The sequence below is a fragment of the Herpailurus yagouaroundi genome, unplaced genomic scaffold (genome assembly GCF_014898765.1).
Source record: "Herpailurus yagouaroundi ecotype Mexico unplaced genomic scaffold, PumYag 190, whole genome shotgun sequence".
NCBI lineage: Eukaryota > Metazoa > Chordata > Mammalia > Carnivora > Felidae > Herpailurus > Herpailurus yagouaroundi.
In genome coordinates, this window is record NW_024412421.1 from 5,142,659 (window position 1) to 5,163,568 (window position 20,910).

The window sequence follows — 20,910 nt, forward strand, 5'->3', positions numbered from 1 at the left end:
CTTTACTTGGAAGGGGTCTGCCCTTCTGCCTTTCCACCTTCCCCCCCCCTGCCCCGGGATTAACCTGCGTGGCATTCACCCCCAGCCCAGGCACTTCTGTCTCTGGGCCTTCCTTTCTTCGCTTACAAAATGAGCTGACTGGACCACATCGAGGCAGAAAAGTCAAGTATGTGCAGAGGCCAGCGGGCTGGTAGCTGTGTGAGTGAGAACCGAAGAAAAGCCCGGAACAGGTTTGCTCCATCCAAACGGGACAGTCACACCTTTGTGCCAGCCAATTGTTGAAATGTGGGAAGGCGAGAACACTAGATCATTTGACATGCAAAAAAAAAATCTGGAAATTTGAACTTTTATATGAGATCTCCTGACTTTCAAATGCTGGCAATGCTTTCAAATTTGTTAAATATGCCTCGCGAGCCAAATAAAACACATACGCAGGCCGAAGTCAGCCTGTGAGTCTCCACTTGGTGACCCAGGGCCTCTGGGTGACTTTTTAGCTCCGAGAACTGTGGTTTTTCCAGGCTGTGAAATCTGCTCAAAAATACCCAAAGCTCCTTCCACCTTGTTTTTCCTCTCAGCTTCTCTTTGTGCCTCACCCGGGCTACTGCGATGCCTCCCGGCTAGCCCTGGGTATCTGCCTGTGAGGCCTTATGTGGAAATAGTCTTTGCAGATGTAATCAGGATCAGATGAGGTCCTTAGGGCAGCCCCTAACTCCATACGACCAGTGTCTTTATAAGAGAAGGCGCACAGAGGGAAGACGATGTGAGGACACACAGGAGAGCATCATGTGGCTCGTGTACCGTTGGAAGTAGAGATCGGAGTGACGCATCTCCAAGCGAAGGAACACCAAAAGTGGCCGGCAATACCGGAAGCTAAGAGAAAGGCAGGGAACAGGTTCTCCCCAACGGCCTTCAGAGGGGACTTGGCTCACCTTGCCTCACTTCCCGCCTCCGAAACTGTGACCAAATAAGTCTCTGTTGTTTTATTCGTTACAGCTGCCCTGGGAAACGAATACACCAGCCAGTCAGGGGGTCGACACCCAGGGGGGGGGAAGAAAGATTAGCACCCCCAACCTTCCCGTCCTTCTCTCTACACCCATAGCACGTTCCCATCAGGAAAACCTGACTGACCCTCCTCCTAAAATTTTAACCGCTTCCCTCAACATTCCCTTGATCTTCCGGCGATTTTCAAATCCAGCTGCGTGCACGTAAGACAGCGTGAACGTCATCCCTTCTCTGCACAGGGAGACAAGCACACACCAGCCACTCCTGCCTGCAAACTGTTTCTTCCCTGTGCTAAATCAGATGAAATTCTGCCTCCGCCCCATGAAAGTTTGCGTGATTTGTAGTGTCTGCAAAGGAAACGGAAGGCCAGCTGATTTGTTTTCCCATGAGAGAGGGGAAAGAGGGAGGGAAAGAGGATCCATCCACCCCGCTAGGTGGATGGATCATTTCCTCTATGGAAAAGATACAACAATATTTTGATCTGTAAGTATTAACAAGGTCTTTATAGGGGAGAGAATGATTATTACACGCTTAAAGCATCCAGTGCTCACGGAGGGGAGGTACCGGAATTAGCGTGTGGATTTACAGTTAGTGTGGATGCCTGCTATTTGTGTCTACACTGCACGCTGACGATGAAACACCCTGGTCAAGAGGGTTCTCCCAGCAAAAGCAGGTGTTTGGGGAGCAGAGCACTTGCCTGTGAATCCTGCAGGAGGCTGCCTCTCCGGAGACCTGTGAACCGAGTAGAAGAAGAGAAGGGCGGCAGAGATTCTGATTTATTTATTTTATAATTCTGGGCCTGGCAGGTGGAAGGATTTGAGACAGGGGGAAAAGGTGGCATGGTGGTTAAAAGCTAAGCATGCGTATTCTGGAGCGGGGCTGTCTGGGTTTAAATTCCCTTTACCAGGTGTGTGCCCTTAGGCATTTCAGTTCATCTCTCTGTACCTCAGTTTCCTTATCCATAAAATGGGCGTAGCGATCGGACCCACCCCATGCCGTCCTTACAGGGATTAAATGAGTTAATTCAAGTAAGCCACCTGAAACGATATCTAACATTTCATAATTACTAAATACATCTCAGAAAAATGGCTAACGATGGCCCCAGCGATGGTTAGTAAGAAACCCCCTACTGTAAGGTCGGCGGGTTAAAGCAACACCCACCTATGCTCACAGATGTGTGGGTAGGCTCTGCTCAGCTGGGCTCACTGAGGCACGGAGGCAGGCGGGAGCTTGGCTGATCTAGGTTGGATCTGGCGGGTGGGGGGGTGGGCGGTGGCTCTGCTCCATGTCGCCTCTACTCTACTCTTTTCCCGAGATCGGTGGGAACGTTCTTCAAAACTGGTGCCCATAACCGTGAGCTACCGTAGCAACTCTTTTTATCAGAATTTACATTAGAAGCACTGGACTGAGATTGGGAAGGATAAATATCAATAACTCAGGCCCCAGCTCTCAGACTCACTTCTATACAAAGAAGCGCCTTCCCGGGTCCTCCTAGCTCTGGAGACTTCGGTCAATGTGTGCGCGCTCACAGGTACATGCAGGTGTCTGTTAGAATGAGATCTTTGTTGGGGCGCCTGGGTGGCTCAGTCAATTGAGCGCCCGACTTCAGCTCAGGTCATGATCTCACGGTCCATGAGTTTGAGCCCCGCGTTGGGCTCTGTGCTGACAGCTCGGAGCCTGGAACCTGCTTTGGATTCTGTGTCTCCCTCTCTCTCTGCCCCTCCCCTGCTCATGCTCTGTCTCTCTCTGTCTCTCAATAATAAATAAACGTTAAAAAAAATTGAAAAAAAAAAAAAACGTGAGATCTCTGGTGAAGTCCACAGACAACCTCCCTACCTGAGCGGTGTTTCTGGAAAGGACTCTTCTAGGGACGATTGCTCAGGACCACATACTGTTAGGCCACGGGAAGCTGCACAGTGAGCCCAGTGACTAAGGATGCTCAGAAATGGCACGATACTGAAGGGAAGTGACTTTAGGTACCTGAGAGCCAGGACCCAATGACCACTGGTTGGGGGAGAGATCTTAATGGGGGAGGGAGGGGGAGGGATCTTCCCGCACACCAATTAAGCTTCAGTACTCAGCCTTGGTTTTTCTCTTTTGCACTCCTGTGCGCCTTTAGGGAGAAATCCCCTTTACAGCAAAATGCTTTTAACATCTTCCATGGGGAGCGGCCCAGGAGGGGAACACGCACAGGCCGGCCCGTGAGCCTGGCCGCTAGCCTCTCTTTTCTTGCGGGAGTGGCAGCTAGAAAACTCTGCCCAAGGGATGAGCAATTGCAGAGAACATCTAGGCTACGCCGCTGTTCCTCACCCCACCCCTGACTGCCGGTCTCCTCTAAGGCCCCTGGTGCCGTGATTTCAGCTGAGAAAGAGAGGGGAGAACCGAATTTCCCAGGGCCTTTGTAAGTGACTTTCCAACTTTTCTGATGGCAATCCATGCTGAGTGTGTTTGTCAACGTGTCCTAGCACACCCACGCACATGCACACGCACACACATCTGAAATGAGTAGGACACTACTTACGTACCCCTACTCTCCAGTGTGATGTGTCCTGACAGTTTCTAGTCTATTACATGTTTGAAATGTTTATTTGTTTTGAGAGAGAAAGAGAGAGCGAGCAGGGGAGGGGCAGAGAGTAAGAGAGAATCCCAAGCAGGCTCTGTGCTGCCAGTGCAGAGCCCGACGCAGGGCTCGAACTCAGGAACAGTGAGATCACGACCTGAACCGAAATCAAGAGTCGGACGCCTAACCGACTGAGCCACCCAGGCGCCCCTATCCTATTACATTTTAAAAATAACTACGTTTTAAAAATAATGACCTACTAGACTGATTTTATAATGCACTCGCGGGTCCCAGCCCACAGTCTGAGAAACACTGGGCCAGTGCCAAGGCGTGCTGACGAGCAGAGGGTTGGGTTGGCGACCAGGGGAGAAAACCCGCTAAGACCCACAGACCTCACACTTGTCTAAAACACGAGACAGCTGGAAAATTAGGAAAGGACAGAGTAGCTGGATGTGTTGGTGCTATTCGGATTTGGGGCACAGCACTGAGTGGATACGAATGGTAAGATTTCTCCTGCACGGGACTGGAAAGACTATTGAAGAGAGTCAAATTCGGTGTTTCCTATTCCTTCGAAAACAAACATGCTTAAGTTTTTAAAAGGGAGTAACTTAAATGAAATCATCAGCTAAGTAAGAGGAGAAGCAGAACTCTGATAATGTGAAACGGGGAACATGGTAAAGAGTCCGATGGAAGCTACTGGAAATATTGGTGGAAATCGTGGCGCAGGTGGGGAAAGTGGTCCACGGAGCAGGGCAAGTCAGACCTGCACCCTGGAGCTGGTTATCAAGCAAGTGACAGCTCCAGGTCTCCTGGGGTCCAGGTGTTCCCTTCTCTGCTCTCTGGGACTCAGTTTTGTCATCTGGTGACAGTGGCCACGTAGAAGCACCCCCACATTCTGAATATGGAAGCAGTGAGACAGGCTGCTGGCCCTTACAAGCAGGAGTGGGGCCCTGCCACGTGTACATGTGTACCCACGTTTGTAAGTGACTGTCCAGGCCTCATACTGGATGTGGCTGTGGTTACACCAAGATGATGGGACCTCTGACCTCTCTGCATCCGGGCCCTAATCACCTGCGCTGCATCGGGGCCCTAATCAGCTGCACTTGGCAAGCTGGATGGGGTCCTACCCTGGGTCTTACAAGGAAGGATTCGTTTGTGGGGCCTCTAACAGGGTCTTCAAAGCCCTCCACGGATGGTAAGTAACAAGCCGATCCTGCATTTGCCCTCTGCAAGGTGAGTGGCCACAGGCCCCACACATAAGACGGCCTGTTGCTGGTGGTGTTTATAAAGGCCTGTCACACGCCCCACCCCCGTCGCCCTGGCTTTAGAGGGGGCGGACAGGCGGTCCCTGAGTCTTTGTTAAACTTGAGAGCTCAGATGGATGTAGAAACACAAGTAGAGCCAAATCACATGTTTAAACAGTTAAGAGGAAACCAGGCTCAGCAAGGAACTACAACCCAGGATTTAGCCTGGGTGAATTTTCCTTCTCTGGGATTTCCTGTCCCGTTTCTGGATGTTTCTATCTATCAAATGTTCCCTGGCAGTTGGTTTAAGGCGATCAACTCCGCTGTGAAAGAAAGCCTTACACAGTCCTTGGGCTTAGCTGCTAAAATATGAGGGGCTGCTGAATGGTGTGGCCCCAAGCCTGGCTTCTATGACAGAAGCTCTGTCTATCAGCCCTCAGTGGAAAGAGCCCACACTCAGAAGACTGGCCTTAAAGAACCATCCGTAACAATAAAGGCCAGCATGGGACCCCCAACAACTGCCTGGGGTGGGGGCAGGCGACAGTGGGGTTAGTGGGGGGTAGGTCCTTAAGGAATGTAAAGTAAGTGAACCCGAAAAGTCGGCCTCCTGCCCATGCTTTGAGACCGCAGTTACAATTTAACAATTTTTTATGTAAATCATCTGGTATACTCGATTGCATGGGTTGGGGGGGGGGGGGGGGGGGGGCGGTGAGAGGACAAACAATAGGTTTGAGATTAGATAATTTAGTTAGTGCGAAAATTCCAGGAAGTTTGTGTTGATCTGGGGCCTGGATCTTGTTACTTTTTAGCTCAAATCTAAATCTTTATCTTCCTATTATAGTTGAGAGGACTTTTTTTTTTACTTAGTCATTTTTACAGTTGTGATTTTTACCCCCCCTGTCATCAAATACAGCCAGTTAGATTAGCAGCTCTTAGCACGGACATGAAAATATTGGTAGGGCCCAATGGGCCCTGTTTTGTTTATTCTCACGGAGCAGGCTTTGATCTAAACATATTTCCTGGGGTCTGGACGAGATGACCTAATTCCTGTCTTATCCGTCGTCTCCACTTTCTGTGAATCTCAGATTGCGCTTTACTGGGCAACCCTTTGAAATTCACTTTGCATTTTTTCCCACTTTGTTACCCCTCTGACATTTGTTTCACTCGGGGTAGAGTGTGTGACTCTTAGTTAAGGTTCCGATGCTTTATTTTTCTAGCAGGGCTGCTAAGATTTTAACAGAGTGGGACCTTTTTCTTTTCTCCCACCTTTTTTTCTCCCTTTTAGGCTCTCTCATTCTTGACATTCACAACACGCCAAAAACAATAAGCAAATAATCTACGGCGAGAAGTTTATGTCAACTGCAAATCATTTCGGATTTTCTGTATGAACTCTTTTCCTAATTCAAAAAAAAAAAAAAAACAACCCAACAACTGTCCCCTGTCCCCCTTTCCCCCAATTTATGAAAGTCACTCGACTAAACCTGGCCCATGAGGACTGAGATAGAAAAATCAAAAACTGAGGGTTAGCTTCAGGTGTCTCTTAACTGATCTGCGGGAACCTGTTTCTTCCCTGACTCCACCCCACTCCCACAGAGCCCCTGGGCTCCGGCGGGGTGTCTTGGGCAGCTTGGGTCTGTGATTGGTCTCTCTCTTCCTTATTCCTCCCCAGGTCCTTGTCAATCACTAAACTGCTCTTGCAAGAATATTTGCCACAAAGAAGGAAGCCCACGCGCGTGCGTGTCTGTGTTGTGTATGGGGGAGCGCAGTGCACATGCAGGGGGAAGAAAGAAGAAACACAAAGGGATATAGGGAAAGACCGACACAGGAAGAGAAGGGGCAAGAGAAGAAGGGAAGAGAATAAGAGAATGACAGTGACACAGAGAGACACAAGGGAGAAAAAGAAAACCATAGTCAAAAAAAAAAAAAAAAAAAAAAAAAAGAAGAAGAAGAAACCCCGACAAGTTGCTAACGATTGCAAATTTGAGCCATGGGCACAAGGCGGTTTGTTCCCTTATTCGCTGTACTTTCCTATATTTTTCCAATTCACATTTTTTTTTTTTAGAAGGAAGTGGGGGGGCACATGTCACCAAAGTCAATATTTTTAGTTCAAAAATGTTGGCAACTTCGCTATCATCATTCTGGGCGGTAGCAACCCAGGGAATTCGGTCCCCCTTGGTTTCCAAACTGCCACCACGCACCTCGAGTGTCAGAAGGGGCAGCGGGCGGGATGTGGCGGCGCGTTAACGTGGGCCGCCGTAAAAGAAACTGTGTTGCTTTACAAATATGAATCCATTTCTCTTCTGCGGGGCTGAGCCCAAAGGCCGAGTGTAGGGATGGCAGAGTGAGGGGGCAGGAGGGCCGAGGAGGATCCTCGATTTGGAAATGAATTGGAAATGAAGGGCAAGGCGAGTGGGCAGGTAATGATCAATAGGTTAGAGAGATAGTCCATGGATCGATAGATGGAGAGGCAGGGACAAAGGCGCCGGGAAGGGGGGGGGGGGGGGGGGGGGCAGAGACCGGGACCCCAGGGCTCCGACCTTCCGTTAAGGGCTTCGGCTGCCTGGGGAAGTCTGTCTAACCAAAAAGTTGCCTTTGCTCCCCTTAACTCCCTTCCAGAAAACCTAGATGGGAGGAGGTTGGTGGTGAGCAGGGAAAAAGAAACAACTGCCCTGCTCCCGGCCCCGGACCGCCCGCCTCGCGGAAACGGACGCGCAGCCCGGGGTGGCTCAGGGCCTTGACCCCGCGGGCGGCCGGGCGGGTGGGAGTCCCGGGCTGGGGGGCGGCGAGCGGGGGCCGCCGGCGGGCGTGCGCCTGGGACGGTTGTCGGGGCTCAGTCCGCGGCCCTCCCACCCCCTGGAGCGGAGGGAGGGGCGCAGGGGCGCCGCAGCGCAGTGCGCCCAGGGGGCACTGCGAGCCCGCCCTTCTTGGTGGCCCGCGGCTCCGATCCCCTCAGTCTGTCCCCAGGCGCCGGCCCGGGGCGCAGGGGCCGCTTCCGGGAGGAGCGTCCCGACCCTGAGGCCACGCGGCCCGGGGCGCCCCCGCGTCGCCGCGCCCAGGCTTGGGAAGGAAGGGGAAGGACGCCCCCTCGGCCACGGAAACGTCCCCTCTGGCCCGCGTAGGACAAGAGCTTCTGGCCAGAACTGCGGCCTTCCCTGGCGTCCCCACTCTTGAGCAAAGGCGTCTGTCTTGGGGCGCGTAGCCGGGACCGCGGAGGTGCAGTCCCTCAGTGTTCGCGCGGTGAAGTATCGGGCAGATCTCCGCACACCCGGACTCTGAGCACAGCCCCACGCGCATGCTCTCCTGCTTTGGGGGCGCCCGTTGTCCTGGCCTGGGCCCCCAAGCTGAGCCACACAGCTTGGAGTGGCCTGCGTCCCAGTGCAGACTTCTAGTGGGAGGCGACCCGAAGCGTGTCCCTTACCTGGGCGCAGGGCCACCGGCTGCAGGCGGCTCACCACCTCCCTGAAAGAAACAAATCGCAGACCCCTGTAGACACTAACTTCCACCCTGTCCGTTTGCTCACCCCAAAATAGTGCTCAGGAAGAAAACATGTTTCCCCTATAATAAAAGGGAGAGAGGAAGAATCAGATTGAATTTTGATGATGAAATGCTCAAATCTTATTGGACTTTTTCTTTCAAATACTTATGTGTGTTTAAATGTTTGAAAGCCTAATTAAAGAACATGTTGACCTCTCTGGGTTGAGGCCTAGTTTCAGAGTCAGATTATATAACCCCCCCCCCCCCCCCGCCCCCGCATGGGGAAGTTCTCTCTCCCTGCCTGAAAAAAGCAACTGAATCAAAGGAAGAGAAATCAACATACTTGAAATAAACCTGAAGTCTAAATGGGCCACATGTGCCGGTTAACATAACCACTTTTTATTTCCTTTCATTTTTCCTGGGGTTTTTTTCCTGGGGGGGGGGGGGGAGGGGTGTGAGCCCTGTGCCCAAACAAGCCATAGAGAACTGGGAAAATACTGAGATCCTCCAAATGAAAAAGAAAACAAGGAAAGAAAGAAAAAAGAAAGGAAAAGAAAAAAAATCCACAGGCCATGCAAACCTGTTTCTGTGACGCCTTTTACAATTCCTTATTTAGAGAGAGAGAGAGAGAGAGATACACACTCACATAGACTACTTACTAGTGCCCGGGGAAATGTTAAAATACATTTCGGGCCCTGGCTACATAGAAATGCACTCTAAAAACACAGACACGGTATTTTGTTTTATCTGTTGCAAAAAAAAAATGTATTTGATTACTTGAGTAAAATTACAGTATCTCTGTTGTTAGTAAGTATTAAATGTTAAAGAAATTGGACCCCCCCCTTTCCTTTCAACTTTCCAAGAAAGTGCATGTAACAGTCCAATTTTTTCCTTCCATACCTAATACAAAATAAACGAACACTATACCTGCTCTCTTGATCAAGAAGAAGCATTTGCTCTTGTAAGGAACATATGTACAATTTAATGAAAGTGATATTTCTTATTGTATATACAAGAGCATCTACATTTTCTCCACTGAAGGTTGTTCAAGATGCTATACTTAGCAGCATTGTGAAATTCCAGCACAAATTTTCTATTGTGAATATACCTACAAGGCAAAATGTTACGTCTCAGTTTCAACTACCAAAACAACACTTGTATTTTCTCTAAAGAATTCTGCGTGCTTATTACTGTACAGAAACTTATCAACATTGAGGACGACTCAAGTAAAAAGCACAATACAAATCGCAGTTCAAAACGGAAATGGTTAAATCTACCAAAAAAAAAAAAAAAAAAAAAAGCAGGTTGAATTTTAGAGTAAAAAAAAAAAAAAACCCAAAAAACCAAAAAAACCATAAAACGAAACAAAAAAACCCCAAACCTTTCAAAGAACCACATTGATCAGTCTGTACTTCCAGTCCTTTGCTTAAATTTGTTTAGAAAGATTAGACAATGTGTTTGCTGATAAAATTTCCCAGCAGGATCAAAGTGTACATTTATATACAGACTTTATTAGAGATCTAATGCATCACTGAGGCATTGCATTAACACCAGATTCATATTAAACCGGATATAGAAAATAAGTTAATGCCAGATTAAGACCGCCTAGCAGGGCAACTTGTGATTGCCATAAATGTTACAGCGCTCTAGTCAATTAGTATTTAGTCCAAAATACAGAAGACCAAAGTTAACGCTTGCATTCTGTTTGCAAAGCAAGGTTATATCACTAATAAATAAGCTTTCTTATAACTCTAGAAGTTGAACAAAATACAAAAGAATGTCTTCATCATGTTGTAGTTCATAGATCTGGGGGAACCAGGAGGGAAGGGGTGCGCCCCCCCCCGGAGGCAACAGTGGGTCTCCTTCTGGAAGGGGGTTGTTATTTCTCCAGCCAGGGTTGCTTTAACTTGTGACAATCTCTTTGCTGTCCTCCACGAAGCGGGTGAAACGGAAGTTGGTTCCGTTCTCACTGCTGGCCATCTTCTCCAGGCCGGCCAGCGGAGCGCTGGGCTCTGAGTTCTGGAGCTTCTCCAGATTTCCCGTCAGCCCACTAATAGGTGAGCTGCTCCCGCTGCCGAGGCTTCCAGGAATTGGAGGGATGCCGCCATTCTGAATGACGGAGATCTCATTGGCCTTCATCGCCAGCCCGTTGGAGAGTGCCGCTGCATACTGATTCCAGAAGCTGGAAGGATCCCCGCTTCCTGACCTTGCCGCCAAATCCTTCTGGAACATTTCTGGGAACTTGACAGGATTGCCTCCTAGAAATGTCATGGGGCCATCCACAGAGAGCCGCCGACCCCGTCGTGCAGGCGTGCTATTCCACATGTGAGTGCCCATGTGTACCTGAGAGGCGGGCAAAGGGGCGGGGGTGGGAAGGGGGCAAAGAAAAAAAAAAAGGGAGAGAGAGAGAGAGAGAGAGAGAGAGGAAGGGAGAAGCTTAATAGTTGAATCTGTCTCCGCTCATATCCCAACACCCGACAAAGCAAGTGGCCTACATGTCTATTCTTATTAAGCGCCAGATAGTGGAGAAGGTGACGGGAGCTGTCCACTCCGGCCGCCTCCTAATAACGCGCTCGCTTCTCCCCAGCCCTGGGCCGCCTTCCCTCTTCCTGGGCAAAGATGCCGGCCTTACTTACTCTTTTTTTATTACCCGTATTTAGTTTATAATGGCCTCCAGCAGGCCAGTCTGTCGCAGATAGCTCCTTTCAGGGTTAGAATTGTTATGTCCACTCTCATTGCAATGGTAAGTATTGTATCTGACACCCTTTACCCTATAAACGTCCTCTGCAGATGGGAAGAAAGTACCCCTCGCAGATTGCCCATCGCAGGGCCCGTGCGTGGCGAGAAAGAGCCAGAAAGTAATTATTCATCTCACATTACTGGCAGCGATCTCTAGAGAGATACTCTGTCAACAAAAAATGTACACAGTGAGAGCACTCAACTGTTGCTCTAGAACCTAAGCATATTTGCTTTATTTCCAACACATATCGGGAGGAAATGTATAATCAATTATCATAATACCCATTTAGCCGAGCAGTGACGTGATGGTTTTTAGGAGAGCAAGCCACGCTGGGCTGCATACTTGTGAAAAACAGATGCATCCGCCGAGGAGGACTGTAATTATTAAGTGATACGGGCTGCTCGCAGGCCACGTGGAGGTCTTTAATCAATACCCCATGGCAACGCCGGGCTGTCGCACTTGGTAGGTGAGGCAATTCATTTGGTGCACTTAGCGAGACAGCGAGAGATGGGCAGCTGCTTCGCTGGGGCACCAAATTATTCAATGTGCTCTCACGTCCAGCAGGCTGCGGCCCGCCCCGAGACACCTGCCCCGACCCTGACCCGCGCGGGCGCCTGGCCGCGGTGGGCCACGTGCGGCAGGTGCCCCGGCGAGAACGCCCTCTCCCTGCGTGGTTATCGGGGCTGCTGGCTGGCTGGGCGGGTGGGGGCAGGGGGGTGGTGGGGTGTGAGGGACAGACAGAGTGAGGTACCTTCAGATTGCCTTTTGTCGTGAAAGCTCTCCCACAAATAGTGCAAGCAAAGGGTTTCTCTCCAGTGTGAGTTCGCTCGTGAATCTGCAGGGCACTCGACGAGGAGAAGGTCTTGCCACACGTGTTACAGTAATGCTGTTTGGGGGTTCTCCTGGGCAGAGCCGGGAGCAGAACTGGGGACGTGGCAGAGGAGGACAGAGGCCCAGAGGGGACGTGACCTGTGGAGGTGTCCTTGCTGTCCTGAGGCGTGACGTGCACGAAGCCGTTGACCTCTGTCTTGATGAGAGATGACAACGAGCTGGCGGGGATCGCCGCCGAGTTCTGATTGGGGCCGAGGTTGGGGCTGGGCTCAAAGAGCTGTGATGGTAGGTCCCGCATCTGATGTGTCAACATGTGCTGCTTCAAATTACCCTTTGTGGAAAAGCCGCGATTGCAAACCGTGCAAATAAATGGTCTCTCTTTGGTATGACTTCTGTAGTGAATGTCCAAGGCACTCTGACAAGCAAAGGTTTTGCCACAAATGTCGCAAGCAGTATTTTTAAATTTACCCCGGTCTCTGAAAGGGAAGAGGATCCCCAAAGAATCTTCCTTGATGATTTTCTCTGCGTGGCTGGACGTCAAATCCAGAGCCCCACCGTTCACCGGGGTGGGGGACGGGCCGTTGGCGAACTCGCCCGGGACTGCCCTCTGGGGCTTCTCCTCCGCGCCGGGGGACTTGCGGAGCTCCTGGGTGCTGTTGGACGGGGACACAGCCTGCATGGAAGAGGTAGACTCTGAGATGGCCGGGCTGCCCGCACTCTGGCTCTCCATGTCGCCGCCCACCGAGGACGAGTCGTTGGTCAGGACGTCCCCCTCGACGGAGCCGTTCTCCACGGACTTCAGGCTGGCCTGCAGCTGCTCCGCCAGGCCGGCGCTGATCATCTTCATCTGATTTTCCAAAGCAGCGATGCTTGACATCTCCAGGGGCAAAGGCGAAGAAGATAAGCTGTCCTGGGACGCGTCCGCGGACTTGGGCGTATCGGGGATGCTGCCCTCAGGACAGTCCTCCATGTTTTCGTCGGAGAAGGTGTCCAGGTCATCGAAATTCTTCTCGTCAAAGGAGCCCGTGTCGGACTCCATGGACTCGGGGTAGCTGTCGGGGACTGGGGTGTTGGGGATCTGACCTCCCATGTGCATCCGGATGTGCTGCTGCAGGACCACGGCGTTCGTGAACTTCTTCTGGCAGATGGGGCAGGAATGCTGGACTCTGAGCGGGGGCATAGCACGGTGGACGCTATAGTGGGTTTTGAGGTTCCCTTTCGTGGTGAACGCCCGGCCGCAGATCTTACACTTAAAGGGCCTCTCCCCGGTGTGCGTCCGGTAATGCATCTTTAGGGCGCTCTGACAGCTGAGGACCCGGTGGCAGATGATACACTCGTTGGGGTCAGTGGCCTTCTTGTCAATGTTCTCTACCAACTGCTGAAGCTTGGAGGTCTCTGATGCCTGGGCCGAGTCCAAGAGCCCCCCGAAAGGAAACTTGGCCTTGAACTGCTCAGACATGAGCGGCAACAAGGGGTTGGTGAAAGCGGTGGCCCTCCCGGGGCCGCCGTCGGCCGTCGCCACCGCCGGGGAGCTCAGAGAGCTGCCGCTGGCTGCCGGGGCGGAGCTGGGGGCCACGGTGCCGTCCTCACTTTTGCCACCGGAGGGTAGCGCGGGGGGCCCTTCGGCCTCCTCTGCGAGCCCGCCCGGGTTTCGCGTGGCCGCCTCGGGGGCCCCGGAGTCACTTTTGACTGAGCCCGGGGGGCTGCTGGCAGAATGGCCGATGGGGATCGGGGCTGGCTCTTCGGTCTTGATGAAGGGTGCGAGGCTGGGGAGGGTCGGGGGCAACGGCAGGCCGACCGAAGTGGTCAGAGTGGGCAGGACCGGCTTGGTGTCTAGCCAGCTGGTGACCGGCTTCTCCGGAGGGACGGACATGCCGTACGGGATGCCGGTGCTCGTGGGGATATTGTCCAGATGCTCAGGCACGGGATAGGGGTTCATCTGGATATGAGGGTATTTCTCTTTGTGGCGCTGGAAGTGGACTTTGAGGTTCCCCTTGGTGGAGAACCTGTTCCCACAGATGTTGCACTTGAACGGCCTCTCGCCGGTGTGGGAGCGCAGGTGGATCTGCAAGGCACTGTCGCTCCCGAAGACCTTCGCGCAGAACCTGCACTTGTGTTTGAAGAACGCCTCATCCGAAGCGCTTTTCGCTTCGAAGGCGGTGACATTTGGTGGCTTGCTTTTTCTTTGCTGGGCCAAGGCGGACAAGGGGTTTAAGTCCTCCGCAGTCGTTCCGATGTTGGGCAAAGGGCTGGGGAAAACCGAGTTAGCGGGGGCCGGCTGAGGTAGAAGTGCACTGGACGCAGGATTTAACAAACTGCTTATTGCAAAAGCTGGTGACGACGATGCCGAGGCTGCGGGGTGGCTGGCGTGGGAGGCGCCGGCGCTCGAAGCCGCTTTTTCCGAGGACGGGGTGGTCACCGCTGCCGCCAAGATGTTAATGCTGGGGGAAGCGCCGCTGTTGGGTGGGAGGGTGTGGCCAGAAGTGCTCTGAGGTAGCTGGAGGGGGGGCAGCTGTTTCACACCGCTGATGTTGGCAGACTGGCTGGCGAGGCTCTGTGCCAATCCAGCTGCCGCCGCCAGCTGCTGAGATAAATGGGAGCTTAGTGTGGACAAGGGGTTGGCAGATGTTCGTAAAGTACCTTGAGAAGGACTCGAAGATGTTGGCAAGTCTGCGTTCTGAGAAGCCAACAGCAATATTTGGTGACGGATCTGCTCGATCAGTTGCAGCTGGTGGATCTGCTGTTGCTGCAGGGCGAGGAGCTGCTCCATGAGGGCCGGGACGGCCGGCTTGCCTCCGGAGGCCCCGCCGCACCTCGCCTCCTGCGAGAACTGGGCCACCGCCACCTTGGTGCTCTGCAGGTTCTCGATGATGACGTTGCTGTTGATCACGGAGAAGTTGCCCAGTGTCGTCAGGTCCCCGAGTTGAGGTAGAGAGGTTGTGATCGCTGAGGTACCTGTGGAGGGGCCGCCGCTGCAGCCTGGGGTGACCCCGCTCCCGCCCCCCCCCAGGGCGCCACCGCCACCTCTGTTAGCCGCCACCGGGGCCTCCACCTCCATGGACTCTTCCCTGTCGCGTCCGCCGTGTTCCGGAAGGTCGCCGCCGTCGGCCTGATCCGTTTTGTTCACGGTGTCATTCATTTGTTCGTCGGGGTTGTCGGGAGGGGGACTGGGAGTGAAGGTGTCGGGCGGGGTGGCCGGGCTCTCATTGACGATGAGAACTAATTGATTTTTAGTGCAGTTCTTCTTGTGGAGGAGAAGATCCGATAACTCAAAGAACTCGGCACAGCACCGGCCACACACGTGGGCGTCCTTGCTCTTGGTGGTGCGATTTGGTTGACCTTTCTCTGCGTCTCCTGCAAACATCAAAAGGGGCAGGGTTAGAAAGGGGGCCGGGCCACACAGGGTCACCCGCGCCTTCGCAACAAGAGGGAGGTTGATCCATTGTTTTCTGTCTTCCAAACTCAACACTCTTGCCCCTGGAAAAGCAGTCGATACTACCCAAGAACGTTCACAATTAAATCTTAGGGGTGTGGAGGAATCCCTATCCATCCGGCATCTCAGATAGCCACGGTCTTCAGATAATCCATCAAAATATAAAATACTGCGAACTGAAGACATCAGTGCATAATGCAATTCCATAGGCCACTATTGATTTCCAATATTTTATACACCTTATTGTCTACTCATCCAGAGAGGGTCCAGCAACCATTCTGAGGACTTATTAGGCTCTTGAGTTTCTGTCAACCTTATTCATTTTCAACTGATTCAGAGATATCTGTGACAGTTTGTTCTGTCACTAAACTAATTTGTAGTCATTCAGATTCCAATCAGTTGTTGACAAGGGACGGGAGAGAAACGCGGATCACCAAGCTGAGGGCTGACAACTTAAAAATCACCTCCAGCCCCTACCTAGAACCTGAGCCGAGGCCTACCCGTGACAAACACGCTTTAGCCACACCAGTAACAAATCCTCCAGGCTGCTCAAGACTCAGTTGAATACAAACAAGAAAGCAGCGCGCACGCACGCGCACACACGCGCACACGCGCGCGTGCGCACACACACACACACACACACACAGACACAACGAAGAGAAACACAGTGATCATAATCCGTTACAAGGCCTGCCTGGCACCCATATATCACCCCGTGGCATGTTTATTTTTAAAATTAAAGAATGCAACCCTGGCTACCACTCCACCGTTCAACTTATATATGCCATTGTGCTCCAAATGGCAACGTTACGCCTCTAAATATTTCATCAAGAGTGCTCTCCGTATCTATAAAAAACTGGCAGAAGATTTACATTTCTGATTCAACATCAACTTATAGAAGGATGTGCAGTTAAGGGGAAGGTTTCGAGTTTGCAAATGCTGTGCCATTCTCCTTGTCTGAATGCCTTTAAAAACAGTTGGCTATTCGGTGTTATCAATTGTTTAACAGATTGTCCTGAACCTTTCATTATAAAAATCCCTTTATTTCATGTTTGTTTCCACTGGTTGCTCAGATTTCTTCTCACTAAGATCCATTTGTAAATTAAACATAAAAATCTCCAACGGCAAGCTAACATCCTATTCAAAGACAGGATGGAGCCTTATTGTTTGCCCAGCATGGGGAACACCAACTTCTGTTGTACAAATGGTGTGTGGTCATCTCCGAAGGCTGTGAAAAAAAAAAAAAAAAAAACTGTTTAATTCAAGGATTACCTCCCTGCATGCTTTTCTGCAGAACTGAATCAGATAATAGTTAGTTTCCATGACTTCCAAATTGAATCTCCCAAGAAAACTTGCAGGGGGGGGAAAGAAAAAAACTAATTGCAAATATGAATAAATACCAACTCAAAATGTTGCTTCTTCGGTAAACGTAGGAGGCAGCTCCTAAGGGTCAGCCATTTGCCTCTTTGTAGTAAACATCCTAAAAAGCTTCAGTAGTTTTGCATTCCGGAAAATACAATTAATACCTAAATACTAACTTCTGGAAATTCCTTTAACTCTATTGGCCTTGCGTGGTGCCCGAGTTGATGAGGAACCCGGGTGAAGTATGCCAAATGCAGGCACACTTTATTCACTGTGAGTGTTATCTGAGTAGCTAAGTTATACTCAACAAGCTAGCTTTTCTAACAACACCCATCTTTTAATCTCCACAAGGGTACGCAGCAAAATGCACTAACAATACCAAACAAATCTTGGCTGTGGCAGAAAATACCAATAATGATTCAGTTTTAATTTAATGTTTAATCATCTTAATTGGCACCGGGTTCCTGTGCACATTCAAGGTGCTGTTTTAAGCACTTTCTGTCTCTCTCCCTGCCTTAAAATAATGTAAACAAAATATTAAAGGAAATTCGCCGCAGTTACGTCGCTTAACTTGGGACAAAAATAATGTGACAAAAATTCTGTTTAAAGCTTCTTATTTTGACAACCAATTTTAAATGATGCATCCATTTCAGATGCTTATTTTAAACTAGGAAATGCAATTCCTAATATATTCAACAGAAATGTTATTTCTTTCTCTTTGCACATTTCCATATGTAATGGTTATGTTTCCATCTACTTTTACAGCCAATTATGAAGGAACAAAAGCTATTCTGTTTGCTCACACATTTTCAACAAAATGCATTAAAACTATTATGTCAGCATGTTCTATTAAGCTCTGCATTCAGTGGAAAATACTTTTCAACCAGCTCACATTTATCAAAACATAAAGCCACTTTAAAACACAGTTTTGCTTGGTCAGCTGGGCTTAGACAAATAATGACAGATTCAGGACTAAATAACTAGCAAGGGAAATCAGAAAACTGACTTCATCAATTGTACACATTACAATGTAGTTGCCTTCAAATATTTAGCACATCTGTGTTCACGATTAAAGGGCATTTTAATTCTTTATAACTTGCAAACATCTGATATTCTCATAATATATAGACAAAATGAAAAGAAGCTTACTTTACAGGATTTCGCTGATTATTACTTTCCTGGGCTTGAATTCTACATTTGGGCTGCTTCAAGACTCACTTGAGAATTTTCAAGTTTTTCCAACCTGAACATTTTTGTATTTCGGGCCGTGCTAACTGGACGGAAAATAGAGGTGCTTAAAAATATGCCTGCTTGCTTCGAAGAAAGACGGTGTTAAAAAGCTGCCTATGTTTCAGCTTGGATTTTCACAACATTTTAATAAGCTGACATGTGATTCCACTGCCGAGTCAACTAATTTAATTTCCGGATGTTTATGAACACCAAAAAAAAAAAAAAAAAAAAAATTCTGGTATCTATTTTGATTTATTTCAAAAGCAGGTGTCGCTGTACTGTAATAGCTCTTAACTTTAAATGTATCTGCATTCTGAACTGAACTCCAACAAAGACGCTCAACAGCAACAAAGACAAAACATGAGGACTAGTTTGAATCTTTAACTACCAAAAGGAGTATTTTAAGTTGTAAGACACACACGCACACACACACACACACACACACACACACACACACACACACACAAATGTGTTCCAATTCATTTTTCTGACCGGCTGCTATCTTGTTTCTCAATAATCTGTTACACAGGATTGCAACTGGTGATCCCATTATAGTAAATACAGTTGCCTTGTTCCCTGTGCTATGGTGAAAATAGCATTCCAGTTCCTTCTCTATGGGTTTTGCATCCAAATTAATTTTATGATCCCAGTCACAAAGGAAAAATTTAAGAAGTAGTAGTTTTCTGAGTATGCACACACACAAAGATCTCTGGCATTTTTCTGGGATTTTTTTTTTTTTTAGAGGATAAGGGGGTGAACTTGTAGCTCCATTCAGTTTATGCTAAAACCCCGGATGTTTCAGTTCTCGTACTATTTAGGTACTTGACCCCCAATTCAAATTTGTCAGTTTTTCATCATCTCAACCAAACATTGCAGAACAGGAGGCAGAAAATGGAAGTGTTCCAGTGTATCTGTCTACTGTGAAAACAAAAATAAAACTATGCCCCACACGGCAAGGTTTAGCCAAGCCAGGAAAAAAACAAAACAAAACAAAACAAAACAACCCTATTCTACCACATTTAGTTTTCTTTTTTGGAGCTCTTCAGAAAAGATCCTTCCCTTTACTTTCCACTACCTTAAGATCACATTAACGTTTTTAATGGAACCCCTCGTGATTGGGATTGTGGAGCCTATAATTTTAACAGGCTGTTCTTTCCCGGAGACCCATTTGGAGAGGCCATCAGCACCGTTTCTGACTGATTGGTCTTTCACCTTTTTATTATCATCATTATTGTTCTGCACCGATCTGGGAAAAGCCTCCACCTGAATGTCCAGCTCAAGATGCCACAGAAATTTTAAACACTGCCACATATGCTCTGTATATTCTCCGTAATGTCTGAAGTTTCCTCTGTGTGATATGCAACCAAATGACACATTTACTGGCCCGCTTCAATTCCCTCCGTGTTCTGGCCGGGATTAGTGGATCCTTGAGTGGAAGACTACAAGCGAAGGCTCTGGAAAAAAATAACGACACGGTCCAGACACGCCTTTTTAAACAGTGATACAAGCCCACCTAACGTACACAATCTGTGTTGGGGGAAAATGTCTTCCCCTCGGATGAATCAAACTGAACGCTAGATGGGGTTCCAGTTGCAAGGGTTTTTGTTCAAAAACTTCTTTGTGGCTTTCCTATTCCAGTGACGCGTAAAAAGAGAGACTCCTTAAGGCGAGATCTCAACTTTGACTACATAAACATTGGCAAAGGCACAAGAAACTAAATCCCTGTTGTTTGAGGGTAAAGCTGAGCTATGGGAACTACCTGTCAATCTTCCCCTTTGGGGGTCTGGCATCTGAGGGTGACAGGGGAATAAGGTTAGGAAAAGACACCAAGCTGATAAGGTGAAACTAAAATAAACTGCTAACTTCCTGCTAAGTGACCAGGAAGACTGAATTTGGGGGTCACTGGGAAGATACTGAAGGACATATTATGATCTGGACCTTGTCACCTCTGCATGGGAGGAGGCTAGCAAAGGTTAAAACAGCTCGACACATTAGCTTTTGTAAAGCCTGGCACACACACTTTTTTCTGCCGGGGGGAGGGGTGCTGGGGCTTAGGATAATTTACCATCTTTGCTAAACTGCTAAATCACTGCGGCTTTGGTAATCGAAGAATATTTTGGACGACGTGGCTGGCTGTACCAGGACAGGTCTCAGAAACACCGAATTAAGACCGCACGAGGACTTTGTTCCGGTTATGAGCTTGGCTTTTAACCATTTCAACAAACTTAGCAAACTGCGAGTCGGAGCGGATCTCTCGCACTCGCACTGAGATCCCCACATGAGAGATGTGGGTCTCTGCCTTCTAAAGGGCTCTGGGTGGAGATGAACTGCTACCTGCAAACGCAGAAGTGAAATAAAGTCCCCAAAGAATAACCTACAAATTGGCACTTGCACCTATAAACCATAGGAGAAACTTGATGTACAAGAAACCACGAGCTGTTCACTATCACAGATTTACTTTTGCATCCAGTCTCTCGTGCCCCACTACACTTTGCTTGTTGTGTGTGGTTTTGCCATTTTTAGAAAGTATCTGCGGCCCGAAGCAAATCCCCCCAAAACTGCATTTTCTCACCCAGAATCTTCCATTATGCCACAAACTTAAAATAGGCCTGATTACCCATGAATTCTTTCCAACTGCCTTATCTTGCAGGTGTCGGTTTTTCAAAAAAAAGCAATTAATTATAGTTCTCTGTAACCTTTTGGGCCCAGAAATCAATGTGTTGCCATTAAGCTGCTCACAATGAGTAAATTACTTTGGTAAATAATAGAATTTCATTATTCATATAAATAAGAGGAATGTTTATGATACTTTATATGAGTCAGTGTTTTATCTCCAGTTTGTGAGGTTTTTATCTTTCTTCCAATATTCTCTTTTCCTTGAAAAAGCGGAGGGCCACAATACTTTAATAAATGAATGGAGTCTGAATGGGGCCATCCCTGCAGTTACTTGAATCTCAGAACCACCACCCAAGGAAGAAAACCCCAAAACACACACACACACACACACACACACACACACACACACACACACACA

At 49.1% G+C, this 20,910-nt stretch overlaps 1 protein-coding gene across 5 annotated transcripts in view; it reads right to left on the reverse strand.

Moving 5' to 3' along the window:
- Nucleotides 1-9,026: 9,026 nt before the first annotated feature.
- The window catches only part of SALL1 (spalt like transcription factor 1), a 16,320-nt gene continuing 4,436 nt past the window's right edge, over nt 9,027-20,910 (reverse strand). For 4 of the 5 annotated variants that reach the window (XM_040498006.1, XM_040498008.1, XM_040498005.1 and 1 more), the window contains 2 exons: nt 11,772-15,205; nt 9,027-10,623 (listed from right to left, as the gene is read on the reverse strand). In XM_040498006.1, coding sequence (XP_040353940.1) covers nt 10,183-10,623; nt 11,772-15,205 — 3,875 coding nt within the window. In that variant the 3' untranslated portion in view covers nt 9,027-10,182. Of the gene's footprint in view, nt 10,624-11,771; nt 15,206-16,156; nt 16,513-20,910 lie in introns of all 5 variants that reach the window. The other variant, XM_040498009.1, reaches the window with a different exon arrangement.